This window comes from Hippoglossus hippoglossus, chromosome 10 (assembly GCF_009819705.1).
Source record: "Hippoglossus hippoglossus isolate fHipHip1 chromosome 10, fHipHip1.pri, whole genome shotgun sequence".
Classification (NCBI taxonomy): domain Eukaryota; kingdom Metazoa; phylum Chordata; class Actinopteri; order Pleuronectiformes; family Pleuronectidae; genus Hippoglossus; species Hippoglossus hippoglossus.
This window is the reverse complement of record NC_047160.1, coordinates 15491448-15504858: the sequence shown is the minus strand read 5'-3', so window position 1 is coordinate 15504858 and position 13411 is coordinate 15491448. Positions and strand designations below refer to the sequence as shown.

At 42.0% G+C, this 13411-nt stretch overlaps 3 protein-coding genes across 29 annotated transcripts in view; all 3 read left to right on the top strand.

Moving 5' to 3' along the window:
• LOC117768880 (protocadherin gamma-A11-like) overlaps positions 1–13411 on the top strand; it is a 253231-nt gene that overhangs the window by 153089 nt on the left and 86731 nt on the right. The window contains exon 1 of one of the 27 annotated variants that reach the window (XM_034597366.1): positions 9547–12321. The exons of 24 other annotated variants lie outside the window; for them this stretch is intronic. In XM_034597366.1, the coding sequence (XP_034453257.1) occupies positions 9937–12321 (2385 nt within the window). In that variant the 5' untranslated portion in view covers positions 9547–9936. Of the gene's footprint in view, positions 1–9546; positions 12322–13411 lie in introns of those variants that run through there. 2 more of the 27 variants (XM_034597335.1, XM_034597357.1) reach the window with 2 other exon arrangements.
• LOC117769324 (protocadherin gamma-A5-like) lies at positions 2909–5508 on the top strand. The gene has a single exon (XM_034598176.1). The coding sequence runs from the start codon at positions 3115–3117 to the stop codon at positions 5506–5508; it is 2394 nt and encodes a 797-aa protein (XP_034454067.1). The 5' UTR covers positions 2909–3114.
• On the top strand, positions 6515–9462 carry LOC117768906 (protocadherin gamma-A5-like). Its single transcript, XM_034597391.1, has one exon. It carries the CDS (start codon positions 6813–6815, stop codon positions 9204–9206), a length of 2394 nt encoding a protein of 797 aa, XP_034453282.1. The 5' UTR covers positions 6515–6812; the 3' UTR covers positions 9207–9462.

Genomic DNA, 13411 nt, shown 5'->3' with positions numbered 1-13411 from the left:
ATGGTTCTACAGAAACCTTTAGACAGAGAGAAACAGGAGCAGATATCTCTCGTGTTAACGGCTGTAGATGGAGGAGAGCCGCAGATGTCAGGAACAATGATGATCGTTATTACAGTTTTAGACGCTAATGATAACGCCCCTGTTTTTACACAGTCCACATACAAAGCTACAGTGACTGAGAATTCGCCCAAAGGAACAGTTGTAGCCACTGTTACAGCTACAGATGCAGATGAAGGCTCGTATGGGAAAATAACATATTCAATTACAAATACATTGGAAAATATAAGGAAAATGTTTGAGATTAATCCCACAAACGGGGAAGTTTCCATAATTGCAAACATTGACTTCGAGAAGTCAAGACACTTTCAAATTAATTTACTCGCTAGCGATGAAGGAGGACTCACAGATTCATGTAAATTAATCGTCGATGTACAAGATGTAAATGACAACAAACCTGAAATTAATATAATGTCGAAGTCAACTGTGATTTCCGAGGATGCAAAACTTAATACAGTTGTGACAATGATAAACATCGAAGACAAAGACTCTGGAGAAAACGGAAAAGTGCAATGTTTAATTAGGGAGAATATACCATTCATTTTAAAATCATCTACAAATGATTTCTATAGCTTAGTGACAGACAGTGAATTAGACCGAGAGAGATCCTCAGAGTATAATATCACAGTGAGCTGCTCTGATGAGGGCGTGCCCTCCCTCTCCAGCAGCGTCACTCTCACCTTACAGATCTCTGACGTGAATGACAACGCGCCTGTCTTTGAGAGGAGCTCATATGAGGCCTACATTGTAGAAAACAACACACCAGGTCTCTCTGTATTCACAGTGAAAGCCAGAGACGCTGACTGGAACCAGAATGCCCGTGTTTCTTACATACTGGAGGACTCCTCTGTTAACGGAGTGCCAGTCTCCTCGTATGTGTCCGTTAGTGCTGATAGTGGAGTCATCCATGCAGTGCGCTCTTTTGACTACGAGCAGATCAAAGATTTTCACTTCCGAGTCAAAGCTCAGGATGGAGGCTCTCCTCCACTCAGTAGCAACGTGACTGTGAAAATACTGATCCAGGACCAGAACGACAACCCCCCTCAGGTTCTGTACCCAGTGCAGACTGGTGGCTCTCTGGTGGCTGAACTGGTGCCTCGTTCAGCAGATGTGGGCTATCTGGTCACTAAAGTGGTGGCTGTGGATGTGGACTCTGGACAGAATGCCTGGCTCTCCTATAAACTGCAGAAAGCCACAGACAGGGCGCTGTTTGAAGTGGGCTCACAGAATGGAGAAATAAGAACTATCCGCCAAGTCACTGATAAAGACGCAGTGAAACAAAGACTGAGTGTTATAGTGGAGGACAACGGGCAGCCCTCTCGTTCAGCTACAGTCGTTGTTAACGTGGCGGTGGCGGACAGCTTCCCTGAAGTGCTGTCGGAGTTCACTGACTTTACGCACGACAAGGAGTACAACGACAACCTGACTTTTTACTTAGTGTTGGCTCTGGCTGTAGTTTCCTTCCTCTTCATCACGTGTGTAGTGGTTATTATCTCAGTGAAAATCTATAGGTGGAGACAGTCTCGCGTCCTGTTTCACTCCAATCTCCCTGTGATTCCATATTATCCACCACGTTACTCAGACACTTTGGGGACAGGGACTCTCCAACACGTATACAATTACGAGGTGTGCAGGACGACTGACTCCAGAAAGAGTGACTGTAAGTTCGGCGGAGCTGGTAGTCAGAACGTGCTGATAATGGACCCCAGTTCTACAGGGACGATGCAGCGGATACAGAGTGAAAAGAGCATCCTGGATGAACCAGACTCTCCTCTTGAGGTTGGTTGAGTACCTTTGCTTCCTCTCTGCTCTTTAATGTCTCTTAGTATTTAACTATATTGATTCTAAAATGTTTAAAGCCGTTCCTTTATGTTCTGAACCGGACAGCATCACATCTCCACATTTTAAATCACAAGTGTGTCAAATCATCTAAACTACACCCTACTCTTGTGTCGCAAATCATACTTACAACGAATTTAGAGAGAAGACAACGTAAATATTATTTTCAGAACTTTTTAATGGTACAAGTTTTATCACATTGTGTTTGAACAATTTTAAACACTCAGGATTCTTATTGTACTTTCTTCCCATTTAACGCTACTATTACTTTAATTGCAATCATTTTTATTGGTGTTTTTTTTAATCAACTGGTCCTAGAGTGTGATTTCGTGTCAATGTTCAGTTGAAATATCCAAAAATACTTTATCAGTATTAAAATATTTCTATTCTATTCTCGTCCAGATTGGAGGTGCACTGTAATGCCTTTTTGAATACACAATATATAATTATTTTTATTGTTAATACTGGTACAGAGTTAAAATATCAGTGAGAGACTTAATTTTCTTTTATTGTAATTGGTACATAGTTTGTTTTCCTTGTAACCACATGTGATGGTCATGTTGTTACTGTAGGATTTAAGTCTTTTATCATTTCAGGACCTCGGTCAGCGACATGTCCAGAATATACTCCTCTCGTTGTCCACGTTTCTCAGTTTAACCTCATAGCTGTTTTTTTTTTTCCTGTAATCTGGTCATCCATTTAAAAACACATTATTTGACCATCTCAGTCATGGTTCGTGCAGTGTGTTTTTGGACACATGAAAAACTGGAGATTCCTAGAAAAAAGTGAGAAAGCAGAAATATAATTTTTTTTAAAGAAAGACTCAATGTTTGCAAAGAGGATGTTTCTGAAAACAGTTATAGTCTTAGAATGTAAAGAGTCAATCTTCTGGGCAGATTTATTCATGTGGATTTCCTGCAGTTTTGCAGTGTGGACTCTTAGGGCCGCTGTTGACCAGAGTGTTGATAAACCAGAGTAGGTTTGTATCAGCACCTCCCTTGTATCCTCGACATTATTCAGAGAGGACCCGACGGAGAAGAACCGACACTCGAGAGCTGAAACATATTTGATATCAGAGAGGTCGAGCATCGAGCCTTTTTTTTCCTGTATGTGGATTTTACAATTACAAGATTCATGCTTGACCCTGGATTGTATTTCAGTTACTGGGATATATAACTGGACTGTAGCGCCTCGCTGAGAAAATACTCGGATAGAACAATGAAAGGACCGGCGCTGTTGTTTGTCTCTCTTCTGTCCCTCGGCTGCGTAACTGGGCAGGTCAGTTACACGATACCGGAGGAAATGGCCAAAGGATCTTTAGTAGGTAATATAGCGCATGATTTAGGTTTACAAACCAAACGTCTGGCATCTGGTAAAGCTCGAATTTATACCCGAGGAAGCGACGAGTACATCGAGCTGAACAGAGAAAGAGGAGTCCTCCTCGTCAAAGAGAGAATCGACAGAGAGGCGCTCTGCAAACAGACGACGCCGTGCGCTTTACATTTTCAGATCATTTTAGAGAATCCTATGGAATTTTACACCGTCACAGTCCAAATTGCTGATATCAATGATAATGCTCCAACCTTTGAGGAAAGTCAAATCGAATTTAAAATTAGCGAATCAGCGATCACGGGGGCAAAATTTGTGCTGGAAAGGGCTGTTGATCTCGATGTAGGAATAAACGATCTTAAAAGCTACGAATTAAAACCAACAGATAATTTTGCTCTGAAAATTCACAGTAACGCTGATGGAAATAAAAACATCGAGATGGTTCTACAGAAACCTTTAGACAGAGAGAAACAGGAGCAGATATCTCTCGTGTTAACGGCTGTAGATGGAGGAGAGCCGCAGATGTCAGGAACAATGATGATCGTTATTACAGTTTTAGACGCTAATGATAACGCCCCTGTTTTTACACAGTCAACATACAAAGCTACAGTTACTGAGAATTCACCTAAAGGAACAGTTGTAGCCACTGTTACAGCTACAGATGCAGATCAAGGCTCTAATGGTAAAATAACTTATTCAATCACAAATACATTAGATGATGTAAGAAAAATGTTTAAAATAGACAAGGGAAGTGGTGAAATTACTTTAATTGGAAACATTGACTTTGAAGAGTCGCGGATTTTTCAAATAAATGTACGTGCTAGTGACGAGGGAGGACTCACGGACTCATGTAAGTTGATTGTCGATATACAAGATGTAAATGACAACAAACCAGAGATTAACATAATGTCAAAATCAACGGTGATTTCAGAGGATGCAAAACTTAATACAGTCGTGACAATGATAAACATCGAAGACAAAGACTCTGGAGAAAATGGAAATGTTCGATGTTTTATTGGAGAAAATGTACCATTCATTTTGAAAACATCAACAAATAGTTTCTATAGTTTAGTGACAGACAGTGAATTAGACCGAGAGAGATCCTCTGAGTATAATATCACAGTGAGCTGCTCTGATGAGGGCGTGCCCTCCCTCTCCAGCAGCGTCACTCTCACCTTACAGATCTCTGACGTGAATGACAACGCGCCTGTCTTTGAGAGGAGCTCATATGAGGCCTACATTGTAGAAAACAACACACCAGGTCTCTCTGTATTCACAGTGAAAGCCAGAGACGCTGACTGGAACCAGAATGCCCGTGTTTCTTACATACTGGAGGACTCCTCTGTTAACGGAGTGCCAGTCTCCTCATATGTGTCCGTTAGTGCTGATAGTGGAGTCATCCATGCAGTGCGCTCTTTTGACTACGAGCAGATCAAAGATTTTCACTTCCGAATCAAAGCTCAGGATGGAGGCTCTCCTCCACTCAGTAGTAACGTGACTGTGAAAATACTGATCCAGGACCAGAACGACAACCCCCCTCAGGTTCTGTACCCAGTCCAGACTGGTGGCTCTCTGGTGGCTGAACTGGTGCCTCGTTCAGCAGATGTGGGCTATCTGGTCACTAAAGTGGTGGCTGTGGATGTGGACTCTGGACAGAATGCCTGGCTCTCCTATAAACTGCAGAAAGCCACAGACAGGGCGCTGTTTGAAGTGGGCTCACAGAATGGAGAAATAAGAACTATCCGCCAAGTCACTGATAAAGACGCAGTGAAACAAAGACTGACTGTGATAGTGGAGGACAACGGGCAGCCCTCTCGTTCAGCTACAGTCGTTGTTAACGTGGCGGTGGCGGACAGCTTCCCTGAAGTGCTGTCGGAGTTCACTGACTTTACGCACGACAAGGAGTACAACGACAACCTGACTTTTTACTTAGTGTTGGCTCTGGCTGTAGTTTCCTTCCTCTTCATCACGTGTGTAGTGGTTATTATCTCAGTGAAAATCTACAGATGGAGACAGTCCCGCGTCCTGTTTCACTCAAATCTCCCTGTGATTCCATATTATCCACCACGTTACTCAGACACTTTGGGGACAGGGACTCTCCAACACGTGTACAATTACGAGGTGTGCAGGACGACTGACTCCAGAAAGAGTGACTGTAAGTTCGGCGGAGCTGGTAGTCAGAACGTGCTGATAATGGACCCCAGTTCTACAGGGACGATGCAGCGGATACAGAGTGAAAAAAGCATCCTGGACGAACCAGACTCTCCTCTAGAGGTTGGTTAATAGTTTGTTTTTTTCTTTTGCCTTTGTGCAATCATATTTCTTTCATTCTTTAGTTACATTCATAGTCAACTGTTTCAAGTTATTTCATCATTTTCAGAACCAAGGACAGTGTCCCATCAACAAAGTACATATCATTTAACCTTTTAATATGATAAAATTCACATTTTGTTTGTCAAAGCATCATCATACCTAATTTTGAGCTAACACAACGTAAACATGAATCTCTGAATATTTTCATAGTATAACTTGTATTAATTGCTGTGGCAAATACGTTGTTACAAGAATTCCACATCTAAAATGATTTCCATAGTTCTTACCTATTTTTAGTAATTGTATTGGTCCATTTTTTTATTGGCAGAAAAAAAACCTGTCTTTGACTTGTGACTTGGTTTTGATCGTTTTTCAACTTATGTTTTCGTGTTATACTATATATATTTATATATATACAGTATATACTGTTTTCGTTCATCTTGGCCGTGAACTCTACAGATATGTTGAAAACTCGGTTTCACATTTCACAATAGCATATTTTCAGTGACATGTTTGACAGTTTGAATTTGTTTTATATATCTTAACTGGAACATGCTGTCTTGAACTTGTTATCGCCATGATTTTAGTAAGCAAAACTGATTTCAATTCAGCACCTCGGAGAGCGAAATTTTTAGTCTGCTTTTTTCCTCCCTTTGTTCATGTTTCTCATTATCTAATACTTAAATTTCATAGTTCATGTTTCCTTATTCTTCTTCTTGTTTGTTTGGGTTATTGGTGAAAAACATATCTTAAACATCCCCTCTTTGATTCTTTCAGTCATGGTTCGTGTAGTTATTGACACATGATACTCACAGAAGATCCAAACAAAATGTGTAATCAGTTACAAACTGTTTTGAATTAGCGACTGGCCGTTTGCAAAGAGGATGTTTCTTACGTTGCTCTTGTTACCGTGTTTTAGTTTGTTTTTTCTTCAGTATCAGTCTTGTGGGTAGAATAAATCCTGCTGGGTTTCTGTAGTTTTGCAGTGTGAACTCTTAGGGACGCTGTTGACCAGATTGTTGATGACACGGAGTAGGTTTGAATCAGCACCTCCCCTCTATGCTCGACATTATTCACAGAGAACACGACGGAAAAGACCAGACACTCGAGATCTGTAAAATATTTGATGTAAGAGAGGTCGACCATCGAGCCTGATTATTCTGTTTGTGGATTTTCTCATCTCAACACCCATGCTTTACCCTGGATTGGATTTCATTTTGTGGAATATATAACCGGACTGTAGAAGCTCGCTGAGAAAAGACTCGGATAGAACAATGAAAGGACCGGCGCTGTTGTTTCTCTCTCTTCTTTCCCTCGGCTGCGTAGCTGGGCAGGTCAGTTACACGATACCAGAGGAAATGGCCAAAGGATCTTTAGTCGGCAATATAGCGCATGATTTAGGTTTACAAACTAAACGTCTTTCATCTGGTAAAGCTCGAATTTATACCCGAGGAAGCGACGAGTACATCGAGCTGAACAGAGAAAGAGGAGTCCTCCTCGTCAAAGACAGAATCGACAGAGAGGCGCTCTGCAAACAGACGACGCCGTGCGCTTTACATTTTCAGATTATTTTAGAGAATCCTATGGAATTTTACACTGTCACAGTCCAAATTGCTGATATAAATGATAATGCTCCAACCTTCGAAAGAACAGAAATGAAATTCAAAATGAGCGAGTCAGCGATAACGGGGACAAAATTTGTGTTAGACAGGGCTGTGGATCTTGATGTTGGAATTAACGGTGTTAAAAGTTACGATTTAAAGCCAACAGATAATTTTGCTCTGAAAATTCACAGTCACGCTGATGGAAATAAAAATGTTGAGATGGTTCTACAGAAACCTTTAGACAGAGAGAAACAGGAGCAGATATCTCTCGTGTTAACGGCTGTAGATGGAGGGGAGCCGCAGATGTCAGGAACAATGATGATCGTTATTACAGTTTTAGACGTTAATGATAACGCCCCTGTTTTTACACAGTCCACATACAAAGCTACAGTTACTGAGAATTCACCTAAAGGAACAGTTGTAGCCTCTGTTACAGCTACAGATGCAGATCAAGACTCTAATGGCAAAATAACATATTCTTTCGCAAATCCATTGGATGCTACCAGGAAACTGTTTGAAGTGAATGAGGAAAAAGGTGAAGTTATTTTGATAGGAAATACTGATTTCGAAGAGTCTCGAAATTATCAGATTAATTTACTCGCTAGTGACGAGGGAGGACTCACAGATTCTTGCAAGGTAATCGTCGATGTACAAGATGTAAATGACAACAAACCTGAAATTAACATAATGTCGAAGTCAAATGTGATCTCAGAGGATGCTAAACTTAATACAGTCGTGACAATGATAAACATCGAAGACAAAGACTCTGGAGAAAACGGAAACGTGAAATGTTTTATCAACGAAAATATGCCTTTCAATTTAAAATCATCTACAAATAATTTCTATAGCTTAGTGACGGACAGTGAATTAGACAGAGAGAGATCCTCAGATTATAATATCACAGTGAGCTGCTCTGATGAGGGAGTGCCCTCCCTCTCCAGCAGCGTCACTCTCACCTTACAGATCTCTGACGTGAATGACAACGCGCCTGTCTTTGAGAGGAGCTCATATGAATCCTACATTGTAGAAAACAACACACCAGGTCTCTCTGTATTCACAGTGAAAGCCAGAGACGCTGACTGGAACCAGAATGCCCGTGTTTCTTACATACTGGAGGACTCCTCTGTTAACGGAGTGCCAGTCTCCTCATATGTGTCCGTTAGTGCTGATAGTGGAGTCATCCATGCAGTGCGCTCTTTTGACTACGAGCAGATCAAAGATTTTCACTTCCGAGTCAAAGCTCAGGATGGAGGCTCTCCTCCACTCAGTAGTAACGTGACTGTGAAAATACTGATCCAGGACCAGAACGACAACCCCCCTCAGGTTCTGTACCCAGTCCAGACTGGTGGCTCTCTGGTGGCTGAACTGGTGCCTCGTTCAGCAGATGTGGGCTATCTGGTCACTAAAGTGGTGGCTGTTGATGTGGACTCTGGACAGAATGCCTGGCTCTCCTATAAACTGCAGAAAGCCACAGACAGGGCGCTGTTTGAAGTGGGCTCACAGAATGGAGAAATAAGAACGATCCGCCAAGTCACTGATAAAGACGCAATGAAACAAAGACTGAGTGTTATAGTGGAGGACAACGGGCAGCCCTCTCGTTCAGCTACAGTCGTTGTTAACGTGGCGGTGGCGGACAGCTTCCCTGAAGTGCTGTCGGAGTTCACTGACTTTACGCACGACAAGGAGTACAACGACAACCTGACTTTTTACTTAGTGTTGGCTCTGGCTGTAGTTTCCTTCCTCTTCATCACTTGTGTAGTGGTTATTATCTCAGTGAAAATCTACAGATGGAGACAGTCTCGCGTCCTGTGTCACTCCAACCTCCCTGTGATTCCATATTATCCACCACGTTACTCAGACACTTTGGGGACAGGGACTCTCCAACATGTGTACAATTACGAGGTGTGCAGGACGACTGACTCCAGAAAGAGTGACTGTAAGTTCGGAGGAGCTGGTAGTCAGAACGTGCTGATAATGGACCCCAGTTCTACAGGGACGATGCAGCGGATTCAGACTGAAAAGAGCATCCTGGATGAACCAGACTCTCCTCTAGAGGTTAGTTAAATAGTCTTTCGTATTTGTGCTTATATATAGCTTTCTTAGCAGATTTCCCTTGATTGTAAACGTTTTGCTTGGTATTCCAATATGTTCAGAACCATGGACAGCATATATAGCCTAACTTAATGTTCAATCAATTAACTTCTTTTAAATGCACCTTTTGTCGGTCAAAGAACTCTGATCACTCTTTTCGAGGTAACACAAATTTAAAAAGGAATCTCATTATATTTTAATAGTAAAACTTCTTTATATTTCAGTAGCAAATGGTTTTGTAAACGAGACACATTCTACAGTTATTGTTGTTTAAAAACCAGAAGTCATAGCTTTGAGTGTTATCTGCAGAGGTGTGGGTATGATTTTATATCGAGTTTTTATTTATACTGAGTCTCATTCACATTCAGATATATACTGAACAACACAGAGTAAGTAGTTTATGTTGGAGTTCTGCAGTTTTATATTGTGAACTCTTAGGGCCGCTGTTCACCACAGTGTCGACGGCAGACAGTGGGGTTGGTACAGCACCTCCCATGTAACATCGACATTATAAAGAAAGAGCGAGACGGGAAAGAAGGGACACTGGGCTCATGGAGAATATTTGATAAACTAATCGATCTTTCATTATTCTTTCTCTTGTGTGGATTATATTTGCGCTGGTGTAACGTTTCATACTGGATTCTATATCAGATTTCTGGGATATAAACAAACTCAACCTTTTGGAAGCATTTCGGAAAGAACAATGACGAGGCGAGTACTGCTGTTCATGTCTCTCCTCTCCGTCGGCACGGTGCTCGGGCAGGTCAGCTACACTATTCCTGAGGAAATGGCCAAAGGATCTTTAGTCGGCAATATAGCGCATGATTTAGGTTTACAAACCGAACGTCTCACATCTGGTAAAGCTCGAATTTATACCCGAGACAGCGACGAGTACATCGAGCTGAACAGAGAAAGAGGAGTCCTCCTCGTCAAAGAGAGAATCGACAGAGAGGCGCTCTGCAGACAGACGACGCCGTGCGCTTTGCATTTTCAGATTATTTTAGAGAATCCTATGGAATTTTACAGTGTGACGGTGCAGATCACAGATATCAATGATAATTCCCCGACCTTTGAAAAGAATGAAATGAAATTTAAAATTAGCGAGTCAGCGATCACGGGGGCAAAATTTGTGCTCAAGGGGGCTGTGGATCTCGATGTTGGAATAAACGATCTTAAAAGCTACGAATTAAAACCAACAGATAATTTTGCTCTCAAAGTTCACAGTCACGCTGATGGAAATACAAATGTTGAGATGGTTCTACAGAAACCTTTAGACAGAGAGAAACAGGAGCAGATAGCTCTCGTGTTAACGGCTGTAGATGGAGGAGAGCCGCAGATGTCAGGAACAATGATGATCGTTATTACAGTTTTAGACGCTAATGATAACGCCCCTGTTTTTACACAGTCCACATACAAAGCTACAGTTACTGAGAATTCACCTAAAGGAACAGTTGTAGCCACTGTTACAGCTACAGATGCAGATCAAGATTCTAATGCTAAAATATCATATTCAATCACAAATACATTAGATGGCATTGTTAAAGTATTTGATGTAAATGAGGAAAACGGTGAAATTAGTTTAATTGGAAATATTGATTTCGAAGACTCTCGAAATTATAAAATAAATGTTCTTGCCAGTGACGAGGGAGGACTCACAGATTCTTGTAAATTAATCGTCGATGTACAAGATGTAAATGACAACAAACCTGAAATTAACATAATGTCGAAGTCAACTGTGATTTCAGAGGATGCTAAACTTAATACAGTCGTGACAATGATAAACATTGAAGACAAAGACTCTGGAGAAAATGGAAATGTTCGATGTTTTATTGGAGAAAATGTACCATTCATTTTGAAAACATCAACAAATAATTTCTATAGCTTAGTGACAGACAGTGAATTAGACAGAGAGAGATCCTCTGAGTATAATATCACAGTGAGCTGCTCTGATGAGGGAGTGCCCTCCCTCTCCAGCAGCGTCACTCTCACCTTACAGATCTCTGACGTGAATGACAACGCGCCTGTCTTTGAGAGGAGCTCATATGAGGCCTACATTGTAGAAAACAACACACCAGGTCTCTCTGTATTCACAGTGAAAGCCAGAGACGCTGACTGGAACCAGAATGCCCGTGTTTCTTACATACTGGAGGACTCCTCTGTTAACGGAGTGCCAGTCTCCTCATATGTGTCCGTTAGTGCTGATAGTGGAGTCATCCATGCAGTGCGCTCTTTTGACTACGAGCAGATCAAAGATTTTCACTTCCGAGTCAAAGCTCAGGATGGAGGCTCTCCTCCACTCAGTAGTAACGTAACTGTGAAAATACTGATCCAGGACCAGAACGACAACCCCCCTCAGGTTCTGTACCCAGTCCAGACTGGTGGCTCTCTGGTGGCTGAACTGGTGCCTCGTTCAGCAGATGTGGGCTATCTGGTCACTAAAGTGGTGGCTGTTGATGTGGACTCTGGACAGAATGCCTGGCTCTCCTATAAACTGCAGAAAGCCACAGACAGGGCGCTGTTTGAAGTGGGCTCACAGAATGGAGAAATAAGAACTATCCGCCAAGTCACTGATAAAGACGCAGTGAAACAAAGACTGAGTGTTATAGTGGAGGACAACGGGCAGCCCTCTCGTTCAGCTACAGTCGTTGTTAACGTGGCGGTGGCGGACAGCTTCCCTGAAGTGCTGTCGGAGTTCACTGACTTTACGCACGACAAGGAGTACAACGACAATCTGACTTTTTACTTAGTGTTGGCTCTGGCTGTAGTTTCCTTCCTCTTCATCACGTGTGTAGTGGTTATTATCTCAGTGAAAATCTACAGATGGAGACAGTCTCGCGTCCTGTGTCACTCCAACCTCCCTGTGATTCCATATTATCCACCACGTTACTCAGACACTTTGGGGACAGGGACTCTCCAGCACGTGTACAATTACGAGGTGTGCAGGACGACGGACTCCAGAAAGAGTGACTGTAAGTTCGGAATAGCTGGTAGTCAGAACGTGCTGATAATGGACCCCAGTGCTACAGGGACGATGCAGCGGATACAGAGTGAAAAGAGCATCCTGGATGAACCAGACTCTCCTCTGGAGGTTAGTTATAAACTCTCATTCGTCTTCGTGCCTATTCCTTTGAATTAAACCATTTTCAGTGTTTCAGTTGCAGATCTACTCCTTTAGCTCAGCTTTCTGAGAATCTGGGTTTATTTCACTTTTAGGTTTTTTAGTTTCAGTACCATGGACAGCACACAGAACATCGATGTTACTGTTCTATCTATCTATCTATGACCTGATGTAGGGTTATAGTGACGTTGAACTAAACTCCCCTCTATAGGTGATGTCCGTATTTAATGAGTAACATTGCTATCATCCATTGTTTTTAGTAAAGACATAAAACAAAACAAACAAACAAAAAACTTGCTGTAAGTCGTTTTAGTTGATTTTCTTGCGTGGTTTTATTTAGTTCAGCACCACGGACAGCGCTAGACGAACCACCATATGTATGAGGTTGAGGCAGATTCTCGTGTATGGCATCTGTCATTCTGTTTTTCCATTGCTCTTTTGATATTGACTCATACCTGAATTCACACACAACTGAGTGAGACACTTTTGGTCATCATGGTGCAATGCTGTTTTGTTCATGCACAATGTCCTATCAGGAGTAATTTGTGTCGTCTTTTATTTGAATCTACCGAATGCTACTGTGAGAAGTTCTGTGAATAGTATTTTTTAAAACTACAGTTCCTTATCTCCTTAATAGCCCCTATATTCTGCAGTTTCGTATTTTGCACTCTTGGCGACGCTGTTGGCCAGTGTGTGTTAGTGCCATTGCAGTTTTCAGCAGCACCTCCCAGATCATTTAGTTGCTGTGGGATGTAAGGACGGTACAACACAATATTTTAGTCATCGAGAAGAGTACACACGGACCAAAGAGTTGGAATAATTTACATGGACATTTTCACTGACGTTTTTTATTATCTCAGTCCCGCTGTTTGTGGATTACTACTGCCTTTTCTGTGGATTATTTTCTTATTCGTTGTGACGGTATAGCTCCGTTGAAACGAACAATGAGACGGCAAGTGCTATTGTTTCTCTCGACGCTCTCTCTCTGTTTCGTGCACGGGCAAGTCAGCTATTCCATCCCCGAGGAAATATCGAAAGGCTCACTGGTCGGAAACATTGC

What these genes read in the sequence shown, in the direction of transcription:
- LOC117769324 (XM_034598176.1), top strand. Translation starts at nt 3,115, where the DNA reads ATGAAAGGACCGGCGCTGTTGTTTGTCTCTCTTCTGTCCCTCGGCTGC.
- LOC117768906 (XM_034597391.1), top strand. Translation starts at nt 6,813, where the DNA reads ATGAAAGGACCGGCGCTGTTGTTTCTCTCTCTTCTTTCCCTCGGCTGC.